This window comes from Leuresthes tenuis, unplaced genomic scaffold (assembly GCF_036924035.1).
Source record: "Leuresthes tenuis unplaced genomic scaffold, fLeuTen1.0.hap1 SCAF_3, whole genome shotgun sequence".
In the NCBI taxonomy this organism is placed as follows: domain Eukaryota; kingdom Metazoa; phylum Chordata; class Actinopteri; order Atheriniformes; family Atherinopsidae; genus Leuresthes; species Leuresthes tenuis.
This window is the reverse complement of record NW_027325357.1, coordinates 17,377,870-17,400,641: the sequence shown is the minus strand read 5'-3', so window position 1 is coordinate 17,400,641 and position 22,772 is coordinate 17,377,870. Positions and strand designations below refer to the sequence as shown.

Here is a 22,772-nt window from a genome sequence, read left to right as displayed (position 1 = left end):
GACCCACAGCTTTAGGGTTGTTTGGTCTTCTTTTAACTGTAGATGAGGGAAACTGTCTTTGGAGTTTTATGATATTTTTCTGCACACCTTCTGTTTCTGGAATGAAATCAACTGAAAACCAGTGACCTTTAATAGCTCTGATACTATAGAGGTTCGCTGTGTTTCATTTAAACTTTATTCATTTGGAGTGTTCGTTCAAAAGATAACACTGCTAGCGCACCATATTGAGAATTAAAACCTTCAATCAAGCCTGAGCCACAAGATCTACTTTGCGTGAATGTTTAAATGGTACATCACTGCTCAATTAATATTTTGCAGCTTAGCTTAACATTTGCCGTGGAACCATTGCAGTTTTGGTGTAGTGTGCTAAAAGTTCCCACACAGTTCTTGAGGCCCTAGTATAAAACAACATTGATTAAATCACAGAGCCTGAGGATATTGAAAAAAAAACTGGTTGGCATGAATAATTTGAAGTGTGGATTGAGGGTTGATCAGTATCATGAGTTATGGGAAGTGCCACACACGTGATTGCTCTCATGTTTTTGGTTTTCCAAACGCTAATAAAACACATTACTCTCCACATTCTTCTAATACAGAGTTTTACCCAGCTCCATGCACACTGCTTCAGTATGTGGAAACATCCAAAGATTGCCAGGCTTGTTGAATGGTTGCAACTTGTCTACTTCTATTTTTAAAAAAAAACCTTGTGATATGTGTTAGGCCATGATATATTTAATCCTCTGATGTTGTTTTAATTCAAAACAGAGTAGTGATACATGCCCAAGTCATTTTTTTCTTATTATGCCATTATGTAATACTGTTCCTCATGCGGTTATTTCAGAGGAGTCGTAGCCAGACAGGACTGAGAAAATTAGACGAGAGAGTTGCTTGTTAGAGCTTCTTAATCAGTCCCTCTCCCCAGATCAAAATCAGTATTAGCTGGAAATCCTTAGCTCTGGTGGGTAAAGCAAAATCTCTAAGGATTTGCTTTCAAATCTTACTGAGATCTTGCACTTTCTGAGTGTAATGTCAAAAAGTGACTGTGGAAATGTTAAACATCTCAGACTCTGTCATGATTTCTGAGCCCTTCCATAAGAGTTTTTGTGGCTGAGGGATACAGCTACTGTAGAGTAGTACTGTTGCTATTTGGAGATGTAACTGGTTTACAAAAATGTTTAGGTAGAGGGCAAATGTCAAAGAAATATCTATGTGAATACAACGATACAGGTTTCCGCAGAAAAGCATTACTTTGTAACAAGATGAGAACTATTACTCACTTTGCCTGTCAGTGGTTTTAATATTATGGCTGATCAGTGTAGATTATACAATGGTAGAACAATGGCAGATTTCTATACAGGATATAATCTGTATCAAGGTCTACAAATCAGGATGTTTAGTTCTACGAAGAGAACCAATCTTAGAACTAAGACTCATTGATTAGGTTACTTATTACAACAAATAACTTTGTTTAAACTCCTGCGCAGGTTAAAGTAGTTTAATGTTGATAGTGCAGGTGACTTGATCCATGTGAGGTGAGATAGCTGAAGTACAGGTACACTGATAAAGACAGATGACTGTGTGGTGTGTTTACACTGTTTTTTTCTTTTTTTTACACTTGTTATGATTGTTTTGGAGGTGACCTTTTGAAGAAAAGAAAAGTAAATGCAATCTTAATGATTTCTGAGACAAAACAAATGACCGGAATGAAGTGGCTTTTACATTACCATGAAAAAAAATGAATGAATGAAAAGGTTTTGTTAAAAACATCAAGAAGGAAAAGAGAAAATGGCTGATTGAAAGGTCAGAGGGAAATATGCTGTTAGCAAATGTTGGCATGTCTCTTCAATGTCGCTGAAAGGCAGCTACAACTCTTACCATTCTGAGTGTACAAGTGATGTCATATGATAAGAACTATTACCATGCAGTATGCTATGATTACTCAAATAGTCTCTTGAACAGGGTACATGGAACGCAATACATTTCTCATCCTTAGAAATAGACGTCTTGGCTATATTATGGAAGGAACTAAAATAGTCAGTAGAAAGAAGCTATATCATCAGCATTGATGGTGATGCTAATGCTAGCTATCTTGCTAACAGATGCAAATTTTTATTGGGCATTGATGTTGCATGTGTTTTGGGCTTTTTTGTTTCATCTTCAATGTAGCATTATGCGTCATCAAAGGTTTGACGAGTTTTAAAAATTTGGAAAAAGCACAACCCTGTTGAGTACTATGTGTCTGTGTAGCCGTCATGGTGCACACAGTGTAACAAATTTGTGTACTAATGGAAGTATCCAAACTGAGATGCAGTGGCAGTCATTCACTGTTTCTTTTCATCATAGGGTTTGGTTGATTAGATTGGTTCAGCTAAGAGGAAATCTGATTTCACTACAAATCCGTATCCCGAGATTAAACCCTGTCAAATTCTTCATTTGTACCCCTCCGCTATAAAGATGAGTGTGAGGTCACAACACCACTGCAGACAGCAGGGTGGAAGCAGGTCAAAATGCTTGAGACTTAGAAAGCAGGCTCACTGTTGGGACACCCTGCAGCCTCTCTTTAATACATTACAGTAGCAGCAAGGCAGGACACCAGCTGTGCTAGCAGCAGAAGAAGCAGATTAGTCATGGGAAGGATAACGGCTGCAAATTAAAAGAACTCCCTGACTGATTTCTTTCACAAAGCAAAGCACTGTGGCTGGCCATTGAACAGGCAATACAGTTCCGTTAACTCAGCCTGCCAGTAAGGTTTGATCATTAACAGGGTTTGTGTGTGGCCAGAAACTGAATATAAGGTCAGATCAGATAAACATGGGGTCTGAATTCAGTGGGAGGTAAATCCAGGTAAAACATGTTATTTCCACATAAAATGTTGTCTTATGGAGTACGCAGTGAGGGTCAGGAGATACAGCAGAAGACTTGCTCCATGGTTTTAATCTGGGGTCCGAATTTCCATGTATGGCAGTGATTGGCTGGGCCAGCATGCTTGACTGTCGGCCAGTTTACAGCAGGCTGGATGGATCTAGGCAGTGTGTGGAGCATCATCCCACCAGTCTGACATGTGTTTAGCCTTTTATTCAGTGAGTGTAGCTCTCGTCTTGAGCGTTCTGTCTGGGAAACCGAAGTGAGGGCTCATAATTGTGAGAGGATAGTGTGTTTTTTTTTTTCTTTTTTCATATAATGGGGATTTTGTCTGCCATGGTGAAACAATAGCTGCTCATGTCTTAATGACTTGTGTCTCCCTTACTGTCTAACATCTCAGCACCAAGATCCCGAGGATGGCAGCAGCAATAAACAAATCCTTTCATAAACTAGAGCTTTGTTCCACTTGCAAATCATTGTCAGTGTCTTTACCACTTTATACAGATGGCATGTTTGAACATGGTCTGCTGCAGAGGAAATCAGGTGTCTGCTATGGTCGATAATGGCTCAGTGCCACCTACATACGGGCATTTCTCATGGGCATGATGAATATTATGAAGGAAATGTTTATTCTGGATGCATTGAGATAACAATTACACAATAGATTCCCACAGAAAATCTTCATGTTTGATTATTTATTTTGATTAATAGGTAGACTGCTTTGTTTGTTGTTATCAGTTGTTTTAAAGACAATACGATTTGTTTGTGATTTTAATAAATTTCCACAATTTGGTTCCATATTTGTGTTAAACGTAGAGTATGTCTGAAAGGCTTGACTTGTGAGCACTTAGTCAGTTTTCTTTTTTATGTAGAATTTTGTTTTGCTTTTTCTTAATGCGATGAAGAGTCTGAGCTCGATGTATGCCCTCATCGTTTGTCGCTTACATAACGGCACAGAGAAGCCCTGTGACACCGATACTGAACTCTTATCCAGAGCTACATAAATAAACTTCAAGCACTTGTCCATGTCTAGTGGAAATAAGAGGGATTATATACACTGAAGAACTGTAGTAAGTAGGATTGTTCTTGCTGACGTCATAATTTCCTTCAAGCACTTAGGTTTATGAATACACATTTGTGTATGTGTGTGTGTGTGTGTATTTGTCTCTATGCACGGGGTTTGTTTTACTATATTCAATGAAACCAAAAACTAGGAGCTTTCTCAGTGGCTATTAGCTGAAGACCTTAAAATTAGCTGTTACAGCTTTTAAACGTATGATTATTATAGGTTACAAAGGAAATAATTTTTTGGGAATCTATGTTTTAATGGTGCTTTTGTCCACAAAGACAAATAGGATGCACATGTGGGAGTTTTGGGAAACTTATTTTGTGGGGACCTTAATCTGTTTAAACAGTCACATTATGGCAACGTGTCTTTGTTATGGCAACAAAAATAAAGTCATGAACAGAATGTGACACACACACACACACCACTTTCGCAATCTCTCTCAACATGGAGAGAATTAGGGCCCTCAAAGAGAAGTAGAGGGATGGGGGATTGGTTCTTTGAATTGAGCAAAAAGCATCTTAAGCTAATTAGAATCTAAGGTGGGAGGATTTTTTCTCTGGATGGGCTTAGGGTTGGACTGGCAAAAGGTACATATGGTTTATACTTTAGTTGTTTCTCAGGAAATGAATGTCTGTCACTATAATGTTTAACTCCTAGCAACACAAGTGTGTGTGGTTTAGAGCTCCAGCTACAATTATTTAATCATTAATTAATCATTATTTAATCCACTCATTAGTTTGTAAATTAATCAGACGTCTATAAACAACCAGAAAAATGGAAAAAAAATACTAATAATACTAATAATTTTCTTTATAAAACCAAATAAATGTCTTAATCTTCCATTAATTTCAGCCCAGTCTTTCTCAGAATTTGTGCAGATGTGTTGGAATTTACAACAACATAAAACACCATAACTTCTGTGTAATCTAATATGTAATGTTGTTGGGATTGGACGTGGTCTTTGGAAATGTCGTAGCGAGCGGCCTGTTAATCAGCAACTGACTGATCCTGCTCAGGTATAAATTTCTTCCTTTATATAATCACGAGTGCCATCCTCTTATAGTCCCCTGAACACACTGCTGTATTAACAGCAATCTGTCAATCGATGAAAATTCGTAGATCGTCCACAACGTTTGATCACATGTGCCCTGGCCCTTGTTTTGTTCGTCCTGTTTTTGTGAATGCCTCGCTGCATCTGTTATGCAAAATTCTGAAAAGCCTCGTGTCTCCATGGAAACTATCAGCTGAGTTGCATATGCAGCAGTTTCGTCCTGAGGAGATCTGTGGGCAGTCTTGTGCTGCTGTTTGTCATGTGCATGTTATTTAATATGAAAAGGAAAGAGGAAGATGTGTGTAAGAGAAGCAAGGGTGAGCCTGTGTTCCTTCTCCCCCCTCTTACACACTATTATTCTCTTTGTCTTCTGCATTTTGTAGACCTGTGCAATTCCTGGTTCAGTCAGTCAGTCAGATCGCAGGCAGCTGCCTGTGATTGTTTGCTCTCTCCATATGTTGCCACAGACAGCTGGCCATGCTTCTTTGTCCCATTACAATCTCTGCCCACTGTCATAACAACTTGGCTCTGACGTGTACTGAAAATTTCCCAGTCTCACCTTTCATAGTGAACACAAACACGCAATGTGATATACAGTTTACTAAAGGTAAGTATGATGTATTAATTTTCTGCCCCTTTTAGCCAGAAAGTCTCCGTAGCCAACATTGTAACATTGTTTTATTTTCGTATCTTGGGCCCTTAAAATTAATGTTAATTTTAAAGGTTAGATCTCTCTCAACTGTAAATGTCAAACTCTCCGTTTTCCTTTCATGCTGCTCACCATCTTTTCTTTCTTTCTTTCTTACACAACTTCTTAACATTTCAGTAAGATATTTTAAAAAAAGATGGGTCACTTCCAAAGTTTCTTCTCTGCCTGTTGCCTCAGGGTTCCTTAGTGCCTGCACATCACAACTGCATATATTATACACCATACTCTGCACTTCAAACATCTTCTACTCTTAGTTTCTTTCTACATTATGCATTTCTCACCTTGCGTATGAGTGGGAGTCTCCAAGTGCAGTATCCTCCAGAGTGCAGGACAGCTGGACAGAAATAAGCAGGGCTGGGAACATTTGGAAACAGTTTGACAATGGAGTTTGAAACAGTATTTCGCGAACAGATAGACACATGCAGCTGTGGCTGTCAGTGGTCAGACAGGAGCTTCCCCAGTCTGCACACCCACTCCTACTGAATCATTCAAGAGGAGACACTGGCTTGTATACAGCTGCTGTTTCATCTCTGCAGAGTGAAAAATAGGTGATTTGATATTGCACCTATCATTTTTTCTACGTACTGTGGGATTTTTATATCTTTTATGTCACCTCTGGATAATTTACATAGTTGAATCCCTTTGGATTTTTAGTGCTACGTGAAATGATTGAATTTCACAACGAAACGCTGGGCTTTTTCTGCATTGTTTTCGTCATCAAATATTTTCATATGAACCCAACTGTGGAATGGAGCGCATAGCATTTGCCATCTGGCTTTTACAGCCAGCCATTTGCTCGTCATCCACTGCTTGGACAAAAATATCTTTTTACCCGTGCACACAAAGACGTGGCACACACATACCCTGAAAGAGGTATATGGTAACAATCAAATGGAAAGGGAAATGGTACAGAAGGAAATAGATCCTGACAGGCATCCAGTGGCGCAGCACTTTATATGATTGCAGCCTGGTGAATTTGTTGTCATGGCTACACTGAAAGGTGGGCCTGGCACAATGGGACCAGTTAAGATAATTTTAGAACTGATGCATTAGTAGTTTTACAGGTACATACAGAAAGGTGACGCCACTGTTTCTCTGCTTTAAAAGAAAAGACATAAAAAGTTCAAGACATTGTTTGATGTTGCAGCACAGCTTTTATCAGGGTATCCAGCTTCAGCTGTCAAATGACAAATAATTGAATGCACAATGACAGTAATGTGCCACTATTATAATAAATAAATGATCTGGCATCTTAGGAAGTACTTTCGTTTTTCCTGACAGGATAGCACTCACTTGTTTGGATAGTTAGATATGAAGCCTCAGCCTCTTAGCTTCAATGGTATCGTATGCATGAAAAGTGTTTGTGCTACCACTAAACAAATTTGAATCCTGTTTCTTATACCTCAAAGTGGTGTGATCCACAGTCTGCTTTCACACTCGCCATGAGCATCTACGTCAGCAATGGCTGAGCCTCAGTATCTTGCTACCATGGGTATCATAAAACTGTCAATGTATCAGAGTAGAATAAAATGTTTTAAAACATTTTAGCCCCATACAATTATGTCTACAGAGACAGGATGACTTCAGTGGTTTTAGAATATGTTTAATATCTATGCACTTCCAACATTTGTAGACGTTCTTTTATAAAGAAATTAGCTTATTTGCTAAATATACCTTCAGAGCTAAAATCAAATGAAAATAGTTACAAAACCAACAGCCAAATAAATTCTAAGGTCTTCTGTTCATTTTCATTTATGAAAACTATTTTATTACGTTTTTATAACTCCGAGGGCCAAATTTCAATATGTCATAATGAATGATTAAAAATCATTTATGCCAAGAATAAACCCTCATATATTTGATGTACAGTATTGAGGTGGAGAGGGAGCAGCTGTATATCCTAAAATAGTGTAAATGTACCTATAAAATATTGTACTGCACCTTTTCAGTTGATGGTTGTCAGAATTGTGTAATTGAATGTCCAGCACTGAAACTGAAGAGTAGACCTGATGATGCATCATTTGGGTGGTTGGTAAGTGAACAGGCATCTCCTGTTTCAGGTAAGCAGTCCAGGTAACTCTCTCCACTCACTGCTGACACCCAATCGTGTCACAGGAGCCGACTGACATCTGGTCTTCATGGTTAACTTTGACCTAGACCGCTACACCACAGAGAGAGGTCACCAGAGACAGGAAAATTAGTGAATGCTAATTAGCAGTCAGCAGACACCACTACTTGGTATTTGCTTGTTTCAAGTCTAAGAAGTTGAACAGTCTTCTTTTCTTTTAGAAGGTTCCTTACTTATTATGTAAGTTAAATTATTATGAGGTATCGAAGCGGCAGCCATGAGAAGAGCTGGTCGAATATCCTAAATATTACGGAAAGGCGCTTTAGTGTTTCTGTTACTATCCTCTTTAATGTAGAAAACACTGGACCATCCTTTATTAAAGGAAGGGATATAATTACATCCCACAATTCCTTGTGGCTGCAGCTTTCAAATCAACACCTGACTACTTTCATACGGTGTAAATAAATGAGAACAGAAGGGTGAGCATGAGCGGCCTGTGACAACATCTTTCACTTTGTGGCTTTTTTATTTTCTGAATTTCCAACACTGGTAATGAAGTGATATTTTATATGATATCTCAATAAACTTACTGCTAAACGTACTAAATTTAATTCCCTTTCAATAGAATATTTTTGAATAGGTGCATAGGTGCATTGAATAGAATGCACAATTTTCACTATACAACGGTACCCTGAGATCTTAATCATGTGATGGGACTTCACACGTTGTAGCCATGGAGATGGTTGGTAAGTAAATACAAGAGCTTGAAAACAGAAAATAGCTATTTGTCCTCAAAACAATAACTCCTCCAACTGAAATGATCAAAAAAGGTTCATAACAGCATTCTGTAAAATACTCCCCCTACAAGCGGCAGAAGAGAAATAAGACTCATGATTGGTTTCCACATCAGAGAAGACGCATTCTCAAGTCTTTCGTTTAACAAGTCCCAAAAGGAGGAAGTCAGAGAGAGATGGAAGGAGCAGCCAAGTTCTGTGCTATGTGTGACTTGATATTGAAACCAACATACGTCCCATCAGTAACACTTGCCTGACATTACCTTCCAGTTGATTTCAGGCAACAACAATATCTTTGTTTAGCAATTAAAAAGAAAAAAATCATCACAGAATCAAATTGCTGCTATCGAATGGATGCATATTTAGCATTAATATGACACACATCCAGGTGTCTTTTGGCAGAAAAGTCCAAGTTTTTTCTTTTCTTAGATAATTTTTCTTCCTGCATTTCAGTGTTTGCGTTAATACCATAGTATTTTACCAATGGAGTGCAGGTTTACTACAGCTTGCACCAAGTTATGACATCAACAAATTTGTTTATATAAAGGTAGAATCCCTCAGTGCCTATAGCCCACAACCAACTAAATAATCACCAACCACATCTTGACTCGTGTCATTCTGCTTCTCTTCCGGGCATCTCTCTTTCCTCTAGATGTTGATTACCTTCTCTAATTACAATTAAAGCTGACTTGACTTAACAGACATATTAATTACAGCGCACCCTGGTAACTTTCTCGACTGACACTTATCCTCTCGTGTAATTAACATCACGACAACCTTTGTGAAAGATTAAAAAAATATGCAGCGCTGGTTTCGCTGTGTGCAGCACTGCCAAATGGTTCGTTTTCACAGGGTTGACAGTGATTCAGCATGATGAATTCTGGTCTTTTATTGTGTTTTTCGTTTTATTATTTTTTTCTTTTCATTTGCCTGCCAACACTGCCGCCAGTTTCATAGTGAGCGAAGACCGTAGCAACAAGAGACAGCTGGAGCTCCAGCATGCAGAACAAAGTATCAAGAACAAAGCCAGATTTTGAGTATGTGTCATTTTCAGCTGGGCGTGATGTGTCTTCGCTGAGTGGAGATGTGAGTGTGTGCTGTGAGCCATGAGTCTCACCAGCGTGCTGCATTTCAGGCCCACACAAAAATATCCAGTGTCTATCAGGAGCGAACATCTCAGGGGAAACCATACTTATTCCATTGGTAGAGCTTAGACATGCAGACTGTGTGTGATTTTGTTTCCTTTTTGCAAACTGGAGGATACATACTCATGTTCATACTCATGTTTGGAAGAACTGCCTGCTTCTCTGCTGTAGCAGAGTTCAGACAGCATAGAGCAAATTAATAGTTCAGCTTATTTCCCATCATTTCACACATTTTTAAACACTTCTGTGAGGAATAAGAGTGAAACACTACATGTAAACTCGTCCACAACATTTATTCAGCCCCTGCTGAAATATCAAAAATTGAAAATGTAAAGACAGAATAAAGGGATAAAGAAGACGCCTCAGTTTCATATAGGCCAAATTTCAGATTCAGCTGTGTTTCTATACAGTTCAAGTCCAAATCAAAAAGAGCCATGTTCCCACTTTTATGTCCACAATGAAATTAATGATCATAGAGGTAACAAAATGGCAGCCCTTCAATCAAATTGTAAGAATACACAGGATGAAGAGAAAAGATTGTATAAGTTGCTGAATTAAAATAAAGAAATAAATGCGGAAAATAATCAAATTGAGTCACAAAAAATCACCTCCTTAACCAAAGCTTGAGCTCTTTATTAAATAGTTTGCATCAGAAATATTGCAGATAACAAACACTCTCCCTTACTAACTGGTCAGCCTATCTTGCATTGTTTTCTAGGCTTTTGAACACATTTAATATTACAGCAGCCTTTTCAATTGTTTATTACCTGTTTACTACAGTATTTCAGAGTTTTGTTGCAAGTTTAAAGAAATTTGATGCCTAAGATATCATGGAATTCTGGATATACAGTACAGAAGAAAAATTTGGCAAATGTAACATGTACTTAACAGGTTTGTTAAAGTAATTTCTCACCATAGAATTATCTGCCACCTTCTGGTCTTTAGTGTATACAGATGCTCCAGGTGTTTCAGAGTGAAGGCTTTTTTATCCCTGGCTAAAGTCCAGAGATGAGAGCGCAGATGTTTGATGGAGGGGACTGACACTCCCAGGGTGACAGCACTGGTATTGGTTTGTTCATCACCCGGGAGGAACACACTCATTTTATTTTCTCACTCATGCCTTCGTCTTTCACAGTGTCACCTCTGCGCCTTTTCTGTTCCACTCAATTTTTCTCTGTCAAGCATGAAGAAACATTCATGTCCCCTGAGAGCACAGACAGGTGAAGCGGCATACAAAAACCATTGCATAGAGAATTATCATTTACACAGATTTCCATTTAATTACATCTATTCCCATGTCCTAATTCTTTGGACAAACATTGAAATCATACATTAATTGAAATCAATTTTAACGTAAACTGGCTAAGCTTTAAAATAATCCATGTTGGACCCAGAGGCCAGAAACTATACATCAGTGCACACTCACTAAATGCTCTGTGCCTGTGTGCATCATCATTTTAGCACCATCTTCATACTTTGGAAAGGACACATCCTGTGAGTAGCCACAAGCTCAGTAATCCATCTCTGTCTTCTCCTCAGTCCAGAGGAACAGGATTCATGCTATGAGCTAAGAGGTGGGATAGGGAAGGTTGCCAGGCAAGGTGAAACAAGGCAGATGAGGAGGAGACCACATCTGTGCAGGACACAGGGGGTCTTGTCACTTTTGGAGATGCTTAATTGCACTCATTGTTTGTGTGGTTCAGAAAGAGATGGGAGAAGAAGAAGACAGACTTCATTGGGGCACTTATGTAACTTGACACTTTAGTTTGCTTTTCAACTATATTTGCTTAAGTTATCAGATTTGGAACTTTTTCATAACATACATTATATTATATTCTAGGTTCTACTGTTAATGATCTTCTAAATTTGTCCTGTAGTAAACGCATCTCATAAAAACACCAAAACCAGCAATGAACTGATCCTATTAGCAGGTATTGTCATAATCGCTAAGGCCTGATCCAGCTTATTTCTCTGTTGTCCTGTTGTGTAAGAACACATGAGTGAGCCACTTTGTTGCATTCTCTGACAAAGTACTTCTTTAACACGAACACTTAGCAGCTGTATGCTCACCAGTGCACAAAATCTATAGCTGAAAGAGGACCCCAACAAAGATGAGGTTTTCTCCGAATAAGTTTTACTTGCAAAGACATAATGTACCAAACTGTTTTAGAAAATTACCGAGCAATTTTCTGAAGGAACCTATGCATTTGTGACCCATTTCTGTCTTGGTGCCCCATTGACAAGTTAGGAAGGATGGAAAGCACTGGAAACAGACTTAGATACAGCTAAAAAAGAGAAACGATGAGAAGTGCAAAATAAATGTCAAGTCATTTTTAGAGAGCGGCTAGTGAGGATTAATTACCGCACCGCAGTCCTCAGGTGGAACTTTCCAAGGGGTGGCTGTAACCCTGGGAGAATGTGTTTGCAGCTGCACCGGGCTTCTAGCATTTCCCCTGCTGAGGAAAGGATTCTCCTCCTTGTTTACTGGGACTTTAATTTCATCTATCTTTTCCACTGAGGCCTCTAATGAAAACAAAAACAATGGCCCAGTATCCTGCAGAGGGAGTGTCTGCAGAGCCTCCACAGTCTCTGTGGGAGAAGAGTCTGCTGTCAGGGCACAGGCCAAGATAAATTTAAAGGCAAGTCACAGAAGTAGTACTATAAGAGGATTAGAGATGTCACTTTACACTCATGCACACACAAAATGACATAAGTGAGTCATTGTAGCACAATCCCTCTATTGATTCAGCTCATGTGATGAAAAGGGCAAATCCAGTTAGAACAAGATTGGACAAGAGGTGAATCAACATTTCACACAGCATGACGTAAAGGAAAACCCATAAGTACGAGACAAGAGGATTTCTCTAGTGACTACCATGCCACTTTGTTCATCATGTTATCTGTTTTCAGATCCAAATCGTGTTGTCTCGTGTGTCTGGTCTTTATCTGGCTGTCATCTCTTTGCCCTGACTGCTCTCAATCTTATTTCTTCAGCCTGTGATGTTCTTGAAGATTAGAGACGCACAACTTTTGTTACATTTAGTGAGAGTGTAATAAATAACCAAGGTACTACAAAATATGATGAGTCTGAGAGCATGTACAGTTGGGAAATCCAACTAACACGCATATAATGCTTTGTTTTTCACTCGTGGAAAATGAGCATGACTGAGCTGCACACTTTAAAACTGAACTTCTAATCCTGATGGGACACTACCTGTCTGGGGAATCTTCCTATCTACTCCTACCTTGGTCACATATGCAGCCCAGCTAACCTTGTGTGGGGAAAGCTGTGTGAAAACTAGGCTAAAACTCTGGCTCTGCAGTCTTTCATGGTCCACTGAGGATCCTCTTACGCCCACCTTTTTCAGGACAGGATTGCTTGCACTTCGGTAGGATATTAAATATTCAGCTTCCGTCCTCTCTGGGCTTGTAGGGAAATGATGCTTAGAGCTAATTAGTGAGGTGGGAGTGAAATGTATGTGTGATGCATGTGGTTATGTCCATTAAAGATGAGCAAGTGTTATAGTTTTGCAGAGGCAGCAGTAGTCCTGATCGGATTCATCTTTAGTTTATGCCAACAGGAAGTGAGACGGGCTACCTTCTTGACCCCAATGTTTGTCATTAAGAGCTAATGAGGTAACACAACACTATCCATAACCCTCTTGAACAGTGGATCTATGCCTTTATCCTCTGCAACGCACTACACCGCATTCCAGCTTTGGCACCTTTAGATGCACAGAGAGAATAAATGCTTCGTCTGTTATTCTCAATACTGGTATTTATTTTCTCATTGGGGTAAAGCTGCCCCACTCAATTTTTTGCTGCAAATATGACTTGGATTGCTTCATTCTCGCTTTGTCACAGACTTGTCACTGTGCCAGGTCTCCTCGGTAGATTTTTCTTTCTGCCTGGATGTGTGTCTTTAGTGAGATCACTTCCCTATATTCTCCTCCCTGACTGACTCTGGTGGGATTACTTTCAGGTTGGGAGATGAAAATGTGAGTCTGGGTGAGAAATTGATACAGATTGGAGCCAGTCATCCTTAGGGTGTTCTCTTTACAAAACATATCCATTTTATTCTCAGTGCTGTCTATTGTATTTAGTGTGATTCATCAACTGCACTCCAGCCATGACAGTGTGTCAAGAGAGATAAGCCTTGATCTGATGTGTATATTTTCCACTGTACAACCCAGTTTAGTATTGCTCTGATTTTGTTTATTTTCAGTCAATGCACATACAACACAATTTCGTTCTCCTGCCACTTCAGACTTTTGACATTCAGATAAGCTTATAGACCTCCATAAGCTCAAAATGTACTGAAAATAGTAACACATTTACCTTTAAGGGTGAAGTCAATGTTATATTGACACTTTATTTTTGAGTATGGTAATTGAATCGCAATAAATCAACCTCCAATGATTTTGTTTAAGTTTTCATCCATCATTTTGTGTCTCTTGGGATCCAGATCACATGGTTGGCTATTCTTGGAATGGCTCTAATAGAGTTTACTTTTTTTCTATGGCCCTAAATTTACTCTTACGTGGGAACTGTTTCACTGTCTACTCACCTGTGTCTTCTCATACCTTCCCCACATTTTTAAATTTTAGGTCCCCTCTCTTTAAAGGCTAAGGTAGGTGTACAAGCAGTCACCTGTCAACATTAATTAAAGCTTATGGGGACTGACTGGTACCAGGGAATAATCCTACTCACTAGGCTCCTGGGTCATAGCCTCCATAGTGACCTTGTGTTGGATTTCGCACTGACTGTGGGACAGGAATAATAGGTGTGGCACAGCCATACAGCCACAACAGTGAGTGGCCTTCTTAATCCACTGCACTATGGACATACCCTGTTGTACTCAGCAGATTATATCATTATCAGGTCCCTAAATTCTCAAGAGGTCTATATCGGTCTTACAGTCAGGCTCACTGGCCATGTAGGGTGCGCTTTGTAAAACAATTGTAGGTGTCTTGTTGCTCTGGGTATCAAAGGATTGCAGTGAAGAACTGTAAAATTGCACACTTGCTCAAAAAATTAAATGCAAGACACTTACAGGAAAAGAAAATATCTGTCCCAGAGATCACATTTTCAAAAGTTTAATGATCTGTGGGCAACTACAGAAACAGGAAGAATATTATCTCTATGGGATATTTTGGCACATCTGAAATGCAATTTAATGTCACAAATGGAGCTACACCACCATGTCACATTGAAGCAAAGTTTCTCATGGGACTGACCTTTCTCTGACACTGTTAAAGCTCCATTTTCCTTCATGAGACGTTGTGACTTTCATTCTATAGTTCAGGGGCAATGCTAACTTTAGCCCCCCTGGTCATAGACTGTCATGTTCGGCAGCAGTCTTTTCTGCCAACATGATAAACTGAGCAGAAGCAAAACCTCTCCTTTAATTATACAGTGTGCTCTGTGGTGCAGAATGTCGAATTAATGATTGGATCTACTTTTCTTGTGAGTAAAAATGTGATGAATTACGTTTAGAGGGAAATGTGCTGGCAGCTACATCAAAGGTAGAAAGACCTTCACACAAACACAAAACATGTTCAGAGCTTTCTTCTAATCTTTAAGCCTTTCAGATTTTTTTAATTGAAGAAACCGTCTCTCATTTGCATCAGTTTGTTTCTCATCTCTTCCAGACAAGACTGGATTAAGCAATAAGTCTTAAGCCATCCACATTTTTCTATCATGCATGTCCTGGCAGTAATTTGATTTGTTAGCTGACAAACTCAGTGACAAACTTTTCAGTAAGTAAACAAGAAGAACATATTTTACAAATAGAATACTCTAACAGCTATTTCAGGAGCTAAATTAGACTGGAGCCTACTTACACAACAGTGCTTTTAGCAAAATGCTAACCTCTGATGCTTTCAGTGATGTTGTCAACATACTGATGTTTCAACACATTCTCACTGCCAGGGCTATTGCCTTTTTTTCTTTCAAAACATACTAATGACCTCCTTCCAAATCTTAGTTTAATCTGTGAGTGTGCTAACATTAGCACTGAAGCACAATGGAAGCTGATGGTATCTTTTTCAATTTGAAGCAGCTTGGTTATGACACGGACAAATTGAAATTAGAACTGAAAATGGAAAAACATGGATATTTGGGGGAATACCAAAGTGATTACTGCTGAAGGGAGCATTCATTTCTGTATTAGATTTAATAGCATTACATCAGTTATTTAGTGGGTTATTTCAATTGAAACTAAAAATGTCAAATTTGCAGAACTGCAACAAGCAAAGTCAGGAGATCACAAAAGTTATCTTGTGGGAAGCATAAGTATCTGCTCAAAATATCCCAGTTGATCATCCGATAGTTGATGAGAATTTTCAGTCTAAGCCATAGAAGCGCAGGATAGCATTAAAGCACTAAAAATCTCACACGACTCAACTTTTTAAAAATTCTTTTCTTTCTGTGTTTTCCAGATCCTGGCAATTGTCTCCATCCTCTTTATCGTTTTGTCCACCATTGCCTTGTCTCTGAACACTCTCCCAGAGCTGCAGGACAAAGATGAGTTCGGTCAATCTACCGACAACCCACAATTGGCCCATGTCGAAGCTGTGTGTATTGCTTGGTTTACCATGGAGTACCTGCTCCGCTTTCTCTCCTCCCCCGACAAATGGAAGTTCTTTAAGGGTCCTCTAAATGTCATTGACCTGTTGGCCATCTTGCCATACTATGTCACCATCTTTTTGACAGAATCCAATAAGAGTGTGCTGCAATTTCAGAACGTCCGTCGGGTGGTTCAGATTTTCAGGATCATGCGAATTTTGCGTATTCTGAAGCTGGCTCGTCATTCCACTGGTCTTCAGTCTCTTGGTTTCACCCTAAGGAGGAGCTACAACGAACTGGGCCTGCTTATCCTCTTCCTGGCTATGGGCATCATGATATTTTCCAGTCTAGTGTTCTTTGCTGAGAAGGATGAAGAAGATACCAAATTTAAAAGCATCCCAGCCTCGTTCTGGTGGGCAACTATTACTATGACCACAGTAGGTTATGGAGATATTTACCCAAAAACTCTGTTGGGAAAGATAGTTGGAGGTTTATGCTGCATTGCAGGAGTACTGGTGATAGCCTTACCTATCCCCATCATCGTGAATAACTTTTCTGAGTTCTACAAAGAGCAAAAGAGGCAGGAGAAAGCCATCAAAAGACGAGAGGCTCTGGAGAGGGCTAGAAGAAATGGTAGCATTGTCTCTATGAACATTAAAGATGCATTTGGCTGCAATGTGGAGCTCATGGATGTAATGGTGGAAAAAACTGATGAAAAGATAGAGAAGGTGCATGATAATCATGTGTCTCCACAAAGAGGGACCCCCAGACGCAAGTCACCGATTGATCCCAGCAGCCCCGCTAAGATCCTTGAGTCAAGCTACCAAGAGCAGGCAAAGCCCTCTCGCAGCCCTCAGCATCTCAGTGTACAAAAACTGGAGGAGACATACAACAAGATGGCCAAGACTCAGTCACAGGCCAACATTAACAAAGAAAAGGGGCCCCATTCCAAAGCATTCAGTCAGAGAACTGAATTTGAAATGGGAAGCATTCCACACAAAGCCATCTCCAGCACAGTGGAGGCAGTGACAGACATGAAGAGTATGTCCAGCATTGACAGCTTCATCAGCTGTGCCACTGACTTTCCTGAGAGTTCTCGTTTTTCCCACAGCCCTGGCAGCAACATGACTGGGCGGGTCAGTACCAACCCCGGTCTGGAGCCCACCCTGGAAAATGAGCACGAAGGATCACATTGCGCAACTACATCCCAGGCAGAGGAAGGCACCAAGCTCAGCGCGTATCCTGACAGCCCCAGAGGCCTGCGCCTTAACAATCCACTCAGGAGCCGCTCACTTAAGGTCAGAGGTGGTGAGGACTCAGGGATGGGAGTCCTCTCTGACAGCTCATCAATCCAAAGCCCTGAGCCGTCCATCTACACAACTGCCAGTAGCAGGACACCCAGCAAGAGCCCAGATCATTTACTGTCCAGCAACTTCACATTCCATGACGCATCCATCAATAAGTTTATAGATGCTGACACAGATGAAGAGGAGCACCTACATGATGGTTCAGGCACCAACACGACCCAAAGACTCTTGGAAAAAGCCAGTCCCAGGTTTAGCCATCACTCCAGCTTACAGCAGGGACCTAACCACATGGAGGGCATCCAGAGGAAACTGGGGAACAGCACACTGCCATTAGAGGGCCAGGAGAACCATGTGGCTCAGGAGCTGCAGCCACTTCAGGAAGAGAAGAGTCACTCCAACTCTTAGAGTCACTAGAAAGAAATGTACCGCAGAGAGAACAGAGATGAGAAGAGGAAAAAGAGAGTAAATCAGAAGCACAGTAGACTTCCTGAAAATATGACAAGTACTGAGAACAGTTGAAGAAAATAATACAAAATGCTTCTCTCGTGAAAATACAAAAGTTGTGGATCTGCTCTCAAACGTTTTCCTGCCAGTGACTCCTGATCAAATCTATCAAGCAGTGAACTCTCGAAAGTCTGAGGAGTTTCACAATTCATGCATTTCTTTTAGCCTAGATCACAAACTAATTGTCAAACTCTAGTTGGAAGAATACTGAGTATCATTTTTATAAGCAAAAACCTACTTTTCTGAAATCCCTGGATACCACTTTAAAGCCACTGCAGCAAAGGCTCTCAAATCAGTAGCAAACCACAAAGGGCATTGAAACAAGGCACATTCAGGAGAGCTATTCAAATAGCTGTATTGCAGTATGGAAGGGGGAACATGCATTTTTCACTCTCTGCAAGTGTATAATTATACACAGTGTATATTACAAAGAAGATGGGTTGAGAATATGTATAGTTTGCTTCCTATAACTTCCTCCTTCAACACTGGCCTTTGTTCACGTTGTCTCCCATGTTTCATGTTTCTGTGAGGAAGTGAAAAAGCCTTAGTCAGACAGGCAGATAGTACATACATATGTGTGTGTGCAATACTTATCTTTCCGATATGGTATATTTATTGTAATGTAGCATTGGTAGTCTCTTGTCTTCAGTGTGACCTTTAGCCGAATCAAGAGTTTCATTCTGTTTCTGTTCAACAGGAGTTTAGTATCGACACTTGTACTGCACAGAATACATGTAGGTGACACAGAAAGACGCTGTAAGATAGCATCCATCATTTTTCTTCTTGTTCCCATTGTGCCCGACTGCTAGCAAGAGAAAGCACCTCAACGTGATCATTTCTTTTGTTACAAACACAGACTGAAAATGTCTTGCTCTTGCAGGTGTAGGGGTTTTTTTTTTGTCTTTAAATGTCTGTGTCTGTCCCTAAGATCGTTGTTATCAGATTTAATTTTCAATCAAAACAAAAAGTCTTGTGCTGTTTCGAAACTTTTTCAAAGGAGTGGTCATTCCTGTTGTAGCAGATAAACGGAACTCTGCATAAAGGACTGAAAAGCAACACTATAGCTGGAAAGACGGCAATGAAAATCGCACAGATTTTCTGTTGATCTCCAGTTTTGTAGGAGTGTTGACATGTCTAACTATAAAAGTCGAATCTCCTACAAAAACACACATTTATTGCATAAGAATTGAGATAAATTTATATTTTTAAGATATTTTATAAAATAATGGACTCTTAGACAAATATATTGTGCTAACCTCATAGTTTTGCATTTCACTGCACTGTATGTGCTGTCTTTCTTTGAAGGAGTTGCATTTATCTGATGATATTCTGTAATAGATATATTTATATTGTTCTCCCTGTAAACGCCTGTCCCTCTATCTTTTTTTGCAATGTGAAGAACCAAAGAACTGTTCTTTCTGATAACTTATACAGATTATGTTGTGTTTGATGTGATATTTCAAGATTTTTGATCATTCCCTTTCTAAACAGCAGAATCTGAAATGTTTCAGGGAACAACACTTGCTCATTTGGGACAAAGATGCCAGCTTGAGAATACGCTTGGCTCCAAAGAAGACAGCTTTTGATGGAGGATCCAAAAAAAGAAAAAAAAAAAAAAGAAAAGAAGGAAGAGGGAGTATGCAGGAACACAGCACTTTTTTTTTTTTTTACCATCATTTCCAAAGCTAATTCAATTTGTTTCACACTTTGGTTCTTGGCAAGTGGTTCAATTTCAGAAATCCAAAATGTTATGCTCAAATGAGTCCACAAGACATCCTGTAGTTATGTACAGCACGCCACTCAGGCACAGGAACAGAAAGGAGGTACAATGTAGGCCTCTTTACTTCAGAAAATATTCTGCACCTGATTTCAAACACCCAATCTGATCATCTGGTGCTTTCAGGTTTTCTTTTTAACTCATAACATATCATGCAAGCATACTACAAAGCAGCTTTTCTTTAGCACTGAAACTTTAAGCTTAAAAAGAAAATGTACATTTCCTGTAGATGGTTGTTTGCATTCATTAGATATGAGTTAGATATTTCTGTGCCTTTGCTTTTAACAAACACCGACCCTGCACACTGATTCTGCTCAAATGGAGTCCAAATGAGAATTAAGCAAACTCAGAACTCAGACTGATATATTTGATAGCTCAGCTCTTTCCTTTAACATCTTTCCTGTGCACTTAAAATGCACCAAACATTTACATGAGAAAGGCCCAGTCCACAAAAACAAACAGGTGCAGGCACTCTCTCAGCAGAGTGAACGACCACTGTTTCCATGGTGATGGTTGAGATGACTGGACGGCTCACATGTGATGCCTGCAAGGAGCCTGATTTGTAGAGTACTAACTTGGAGACTTCATTCATTCATCTCAGCTGTTCCCTGCTCACTTGTGTCTTCAGAGTTGTGAAACCTGGTGAAAGCATGTCAACAGAGAACGGGATTGCGGGCCTCTCGATCACACTGTTCCATCATAGCCTCTTTTCACTCTCCTGTTCTCACAGAAACACTCAGAAAACCACAAAAGAACAGACACAGCATGACCACATAACCCTGAACCTGAGCTGCCACTGCAGTGATGTGTACGAGGACTTCAGACACCTCTTCCTGGAGGGAATGAGTGCGAGATGGGCATGGAAAGGGAACAAATGGTGTGTGACAGAGAGAGCTGTGCATCAGAGCTGCCTGCTTGATTAGAACTGACATCCTGAATTATGGCTGCAGTGCTCTGCTCTGCTCCGCAGCCTCATGTCCAACTTCTGCCCAAATAACTCCTTAACAACAACACTATGATCATTCTAACCAGAATATTGAGATGTGTCTGCTCTTTTTTGTTCTTTTGTGGCCGTGAGGAAAACACAATGTTCAGGCAAAATGATTACCATTACATTTTGTCATCAAGAGGCAAAGTTGTGCAGCCAAGTTATGCTGTAATTTCCCATAAGAATGACTTCAAGTATTTTATACTTTAGAGGCATCCTTCTGAGATAGTTTCAATTGTCAGATTCTATAAATATCAACCTGGGCATACAAAGGGTACGGGCCTGCAGGAAAGGCTCAGTTACTATAATATCTACAAGATAGTCATAGTTCTGAGGAACAAACTTCGTAAGAGGATAGTCTGGAAAAAGGGAGGCAACTTACAGTCACTGGTGCGTGGGATAACACTGCATGGTAATGGAATAAAAATGTCAAACTGACAAATGGTCATATGGCTTTCACTGTTGAAGGTGTTGGAGGCAGAAGAAAAAGACTAGATAGATAGAAAAGGGAGGGTGTGGAACACGGTGTATAATGAGGGTTCATTAGAATTCATCACACAACATTCAGACATGCAGTAAATGACAAATTTTTGAAAATGAGCCTCTTATCATAAGTCAACTTTCCTCCAAACAAGCCATAGTCTATTTTAACAAATGCAACTCATTTGTGTGTTCTGAATGAATGTTAACAATGTCTTTATTGCTTTTATATTTTAATTTTTCTTTTTCTGAACTGCACTTTATTGATTTTTCAGACTGAAATCCTCTGCTGTCTTGTTGGTGGTTCAAACGTCAACGTAGAAAGGCACATATTGATTGAAGTACAATTTCCAAAAGCACAAATTTTGAACATCAACAGGTAATCCTTTTTTTCAGTACAATGTTTCACACAAGAGGTTCAAGCCAAATACAGAACTATAATTGAAATTTTCTGAATTATACCCCAAATCAGGGAAACAATCACTCTGTTTAAGTCACACGGCTCTGTATGCTGTCCTTACTGTGTTGGGGGAAATGTTTGTTTTGTAAAGTTTCATACTTTGTACCAGTTGAATTTGTAGAATATTATGTGTGTGGTTTCCTGTTTTTCAACGCATGTAGCGCTATAAAACTTTGACACAGAACTTGTAAATATCATTTAAAATAAAAAAAAGCTGTAGGATAATGTCTATGACGAGCAGTTTTGAAGCAAATTTCTTCTTCTACGGACTGATGCTTAATAAAAGACAATAATCCAAGGCTGCAGACTCTTTGTTTTAAACCAAAAGTGTCAACGCACAAGAGTAGGAAAGTAATCTACGAACGCATTCTGGTGGAGTTACAAAACGACAGGGATTGTGGTTTCCGGAAGAGCATTGTAGTTTATACAACAGCGCCCTCTGGTGTTTGGAAGTCTGTATTATTTTTCTGAAAATATTGAAAGTGCTATGCTGGAGCTAACATGCATAACAGGGTAAAAACGGGAAGAAACAGTAGTATTTGCTGTCACAGTTGCCATGTGAAATGTTTATTTGCTCCACACATTACTAATTTCCCATAGCCTAATCATCCATTCTCTATACCTGCTTAATCCAACTCAGGGTTGTGGGGGGGCTGGAACCTATTCCAGCTGTCATTGGGAGAGAGGCAGGGTACCCCCCAGACGGGTCACCAGTCCATCACAGGGCCACACAGAGACAAACGAAACAAACAACCATACACTCTGGTCTAGGGTCAATTGAGAATTACCAATTAACCAATTAACTTAACATGCATGTTTCTGGATGCTGTGAGGAAGTCAGAGTATCCTGAGAGACCCCACACATGCAACATGCAAACTCCACAGAGAAAGGCCCAGCCAGGATTTGAACCAGGAACCCTCTTCCTGTGAGGCAGGAAAGGTTAGTAACTGGGCTTGTAGAGATACTGTTGACCTGTTACTTCTACACTGA

At 39.7% G+C, this 22,772-nt stretch overlaps 1 protein-coding gene across 1 annotated transcript in view; it reads left to right on the top strand.

Moving 5' to 3' along the window:
• Positions 1-19,261, top strand: part of LOC140303456 (potassium voltage-gated channel subfamily B member 1-like) — a 35,066-nt gene extending 15,805 nt beyond the window's left edge. Inside the window, exon 3 of the mRNA XM_072382222.1 lies at positions 16,139-19,261. Within this exon, the coding sequence (XP_072238323.1) occupies positions 16,139-17,977 (1,839 nt within the window). The 3' untranslated portion in view covers positions 17,978-19,261. The remainder of the gene's footprint in view (positions 1-16,138) is intronic.
• Positions 19,262-22,772: the final 3,511 nt, after the last annotated feature.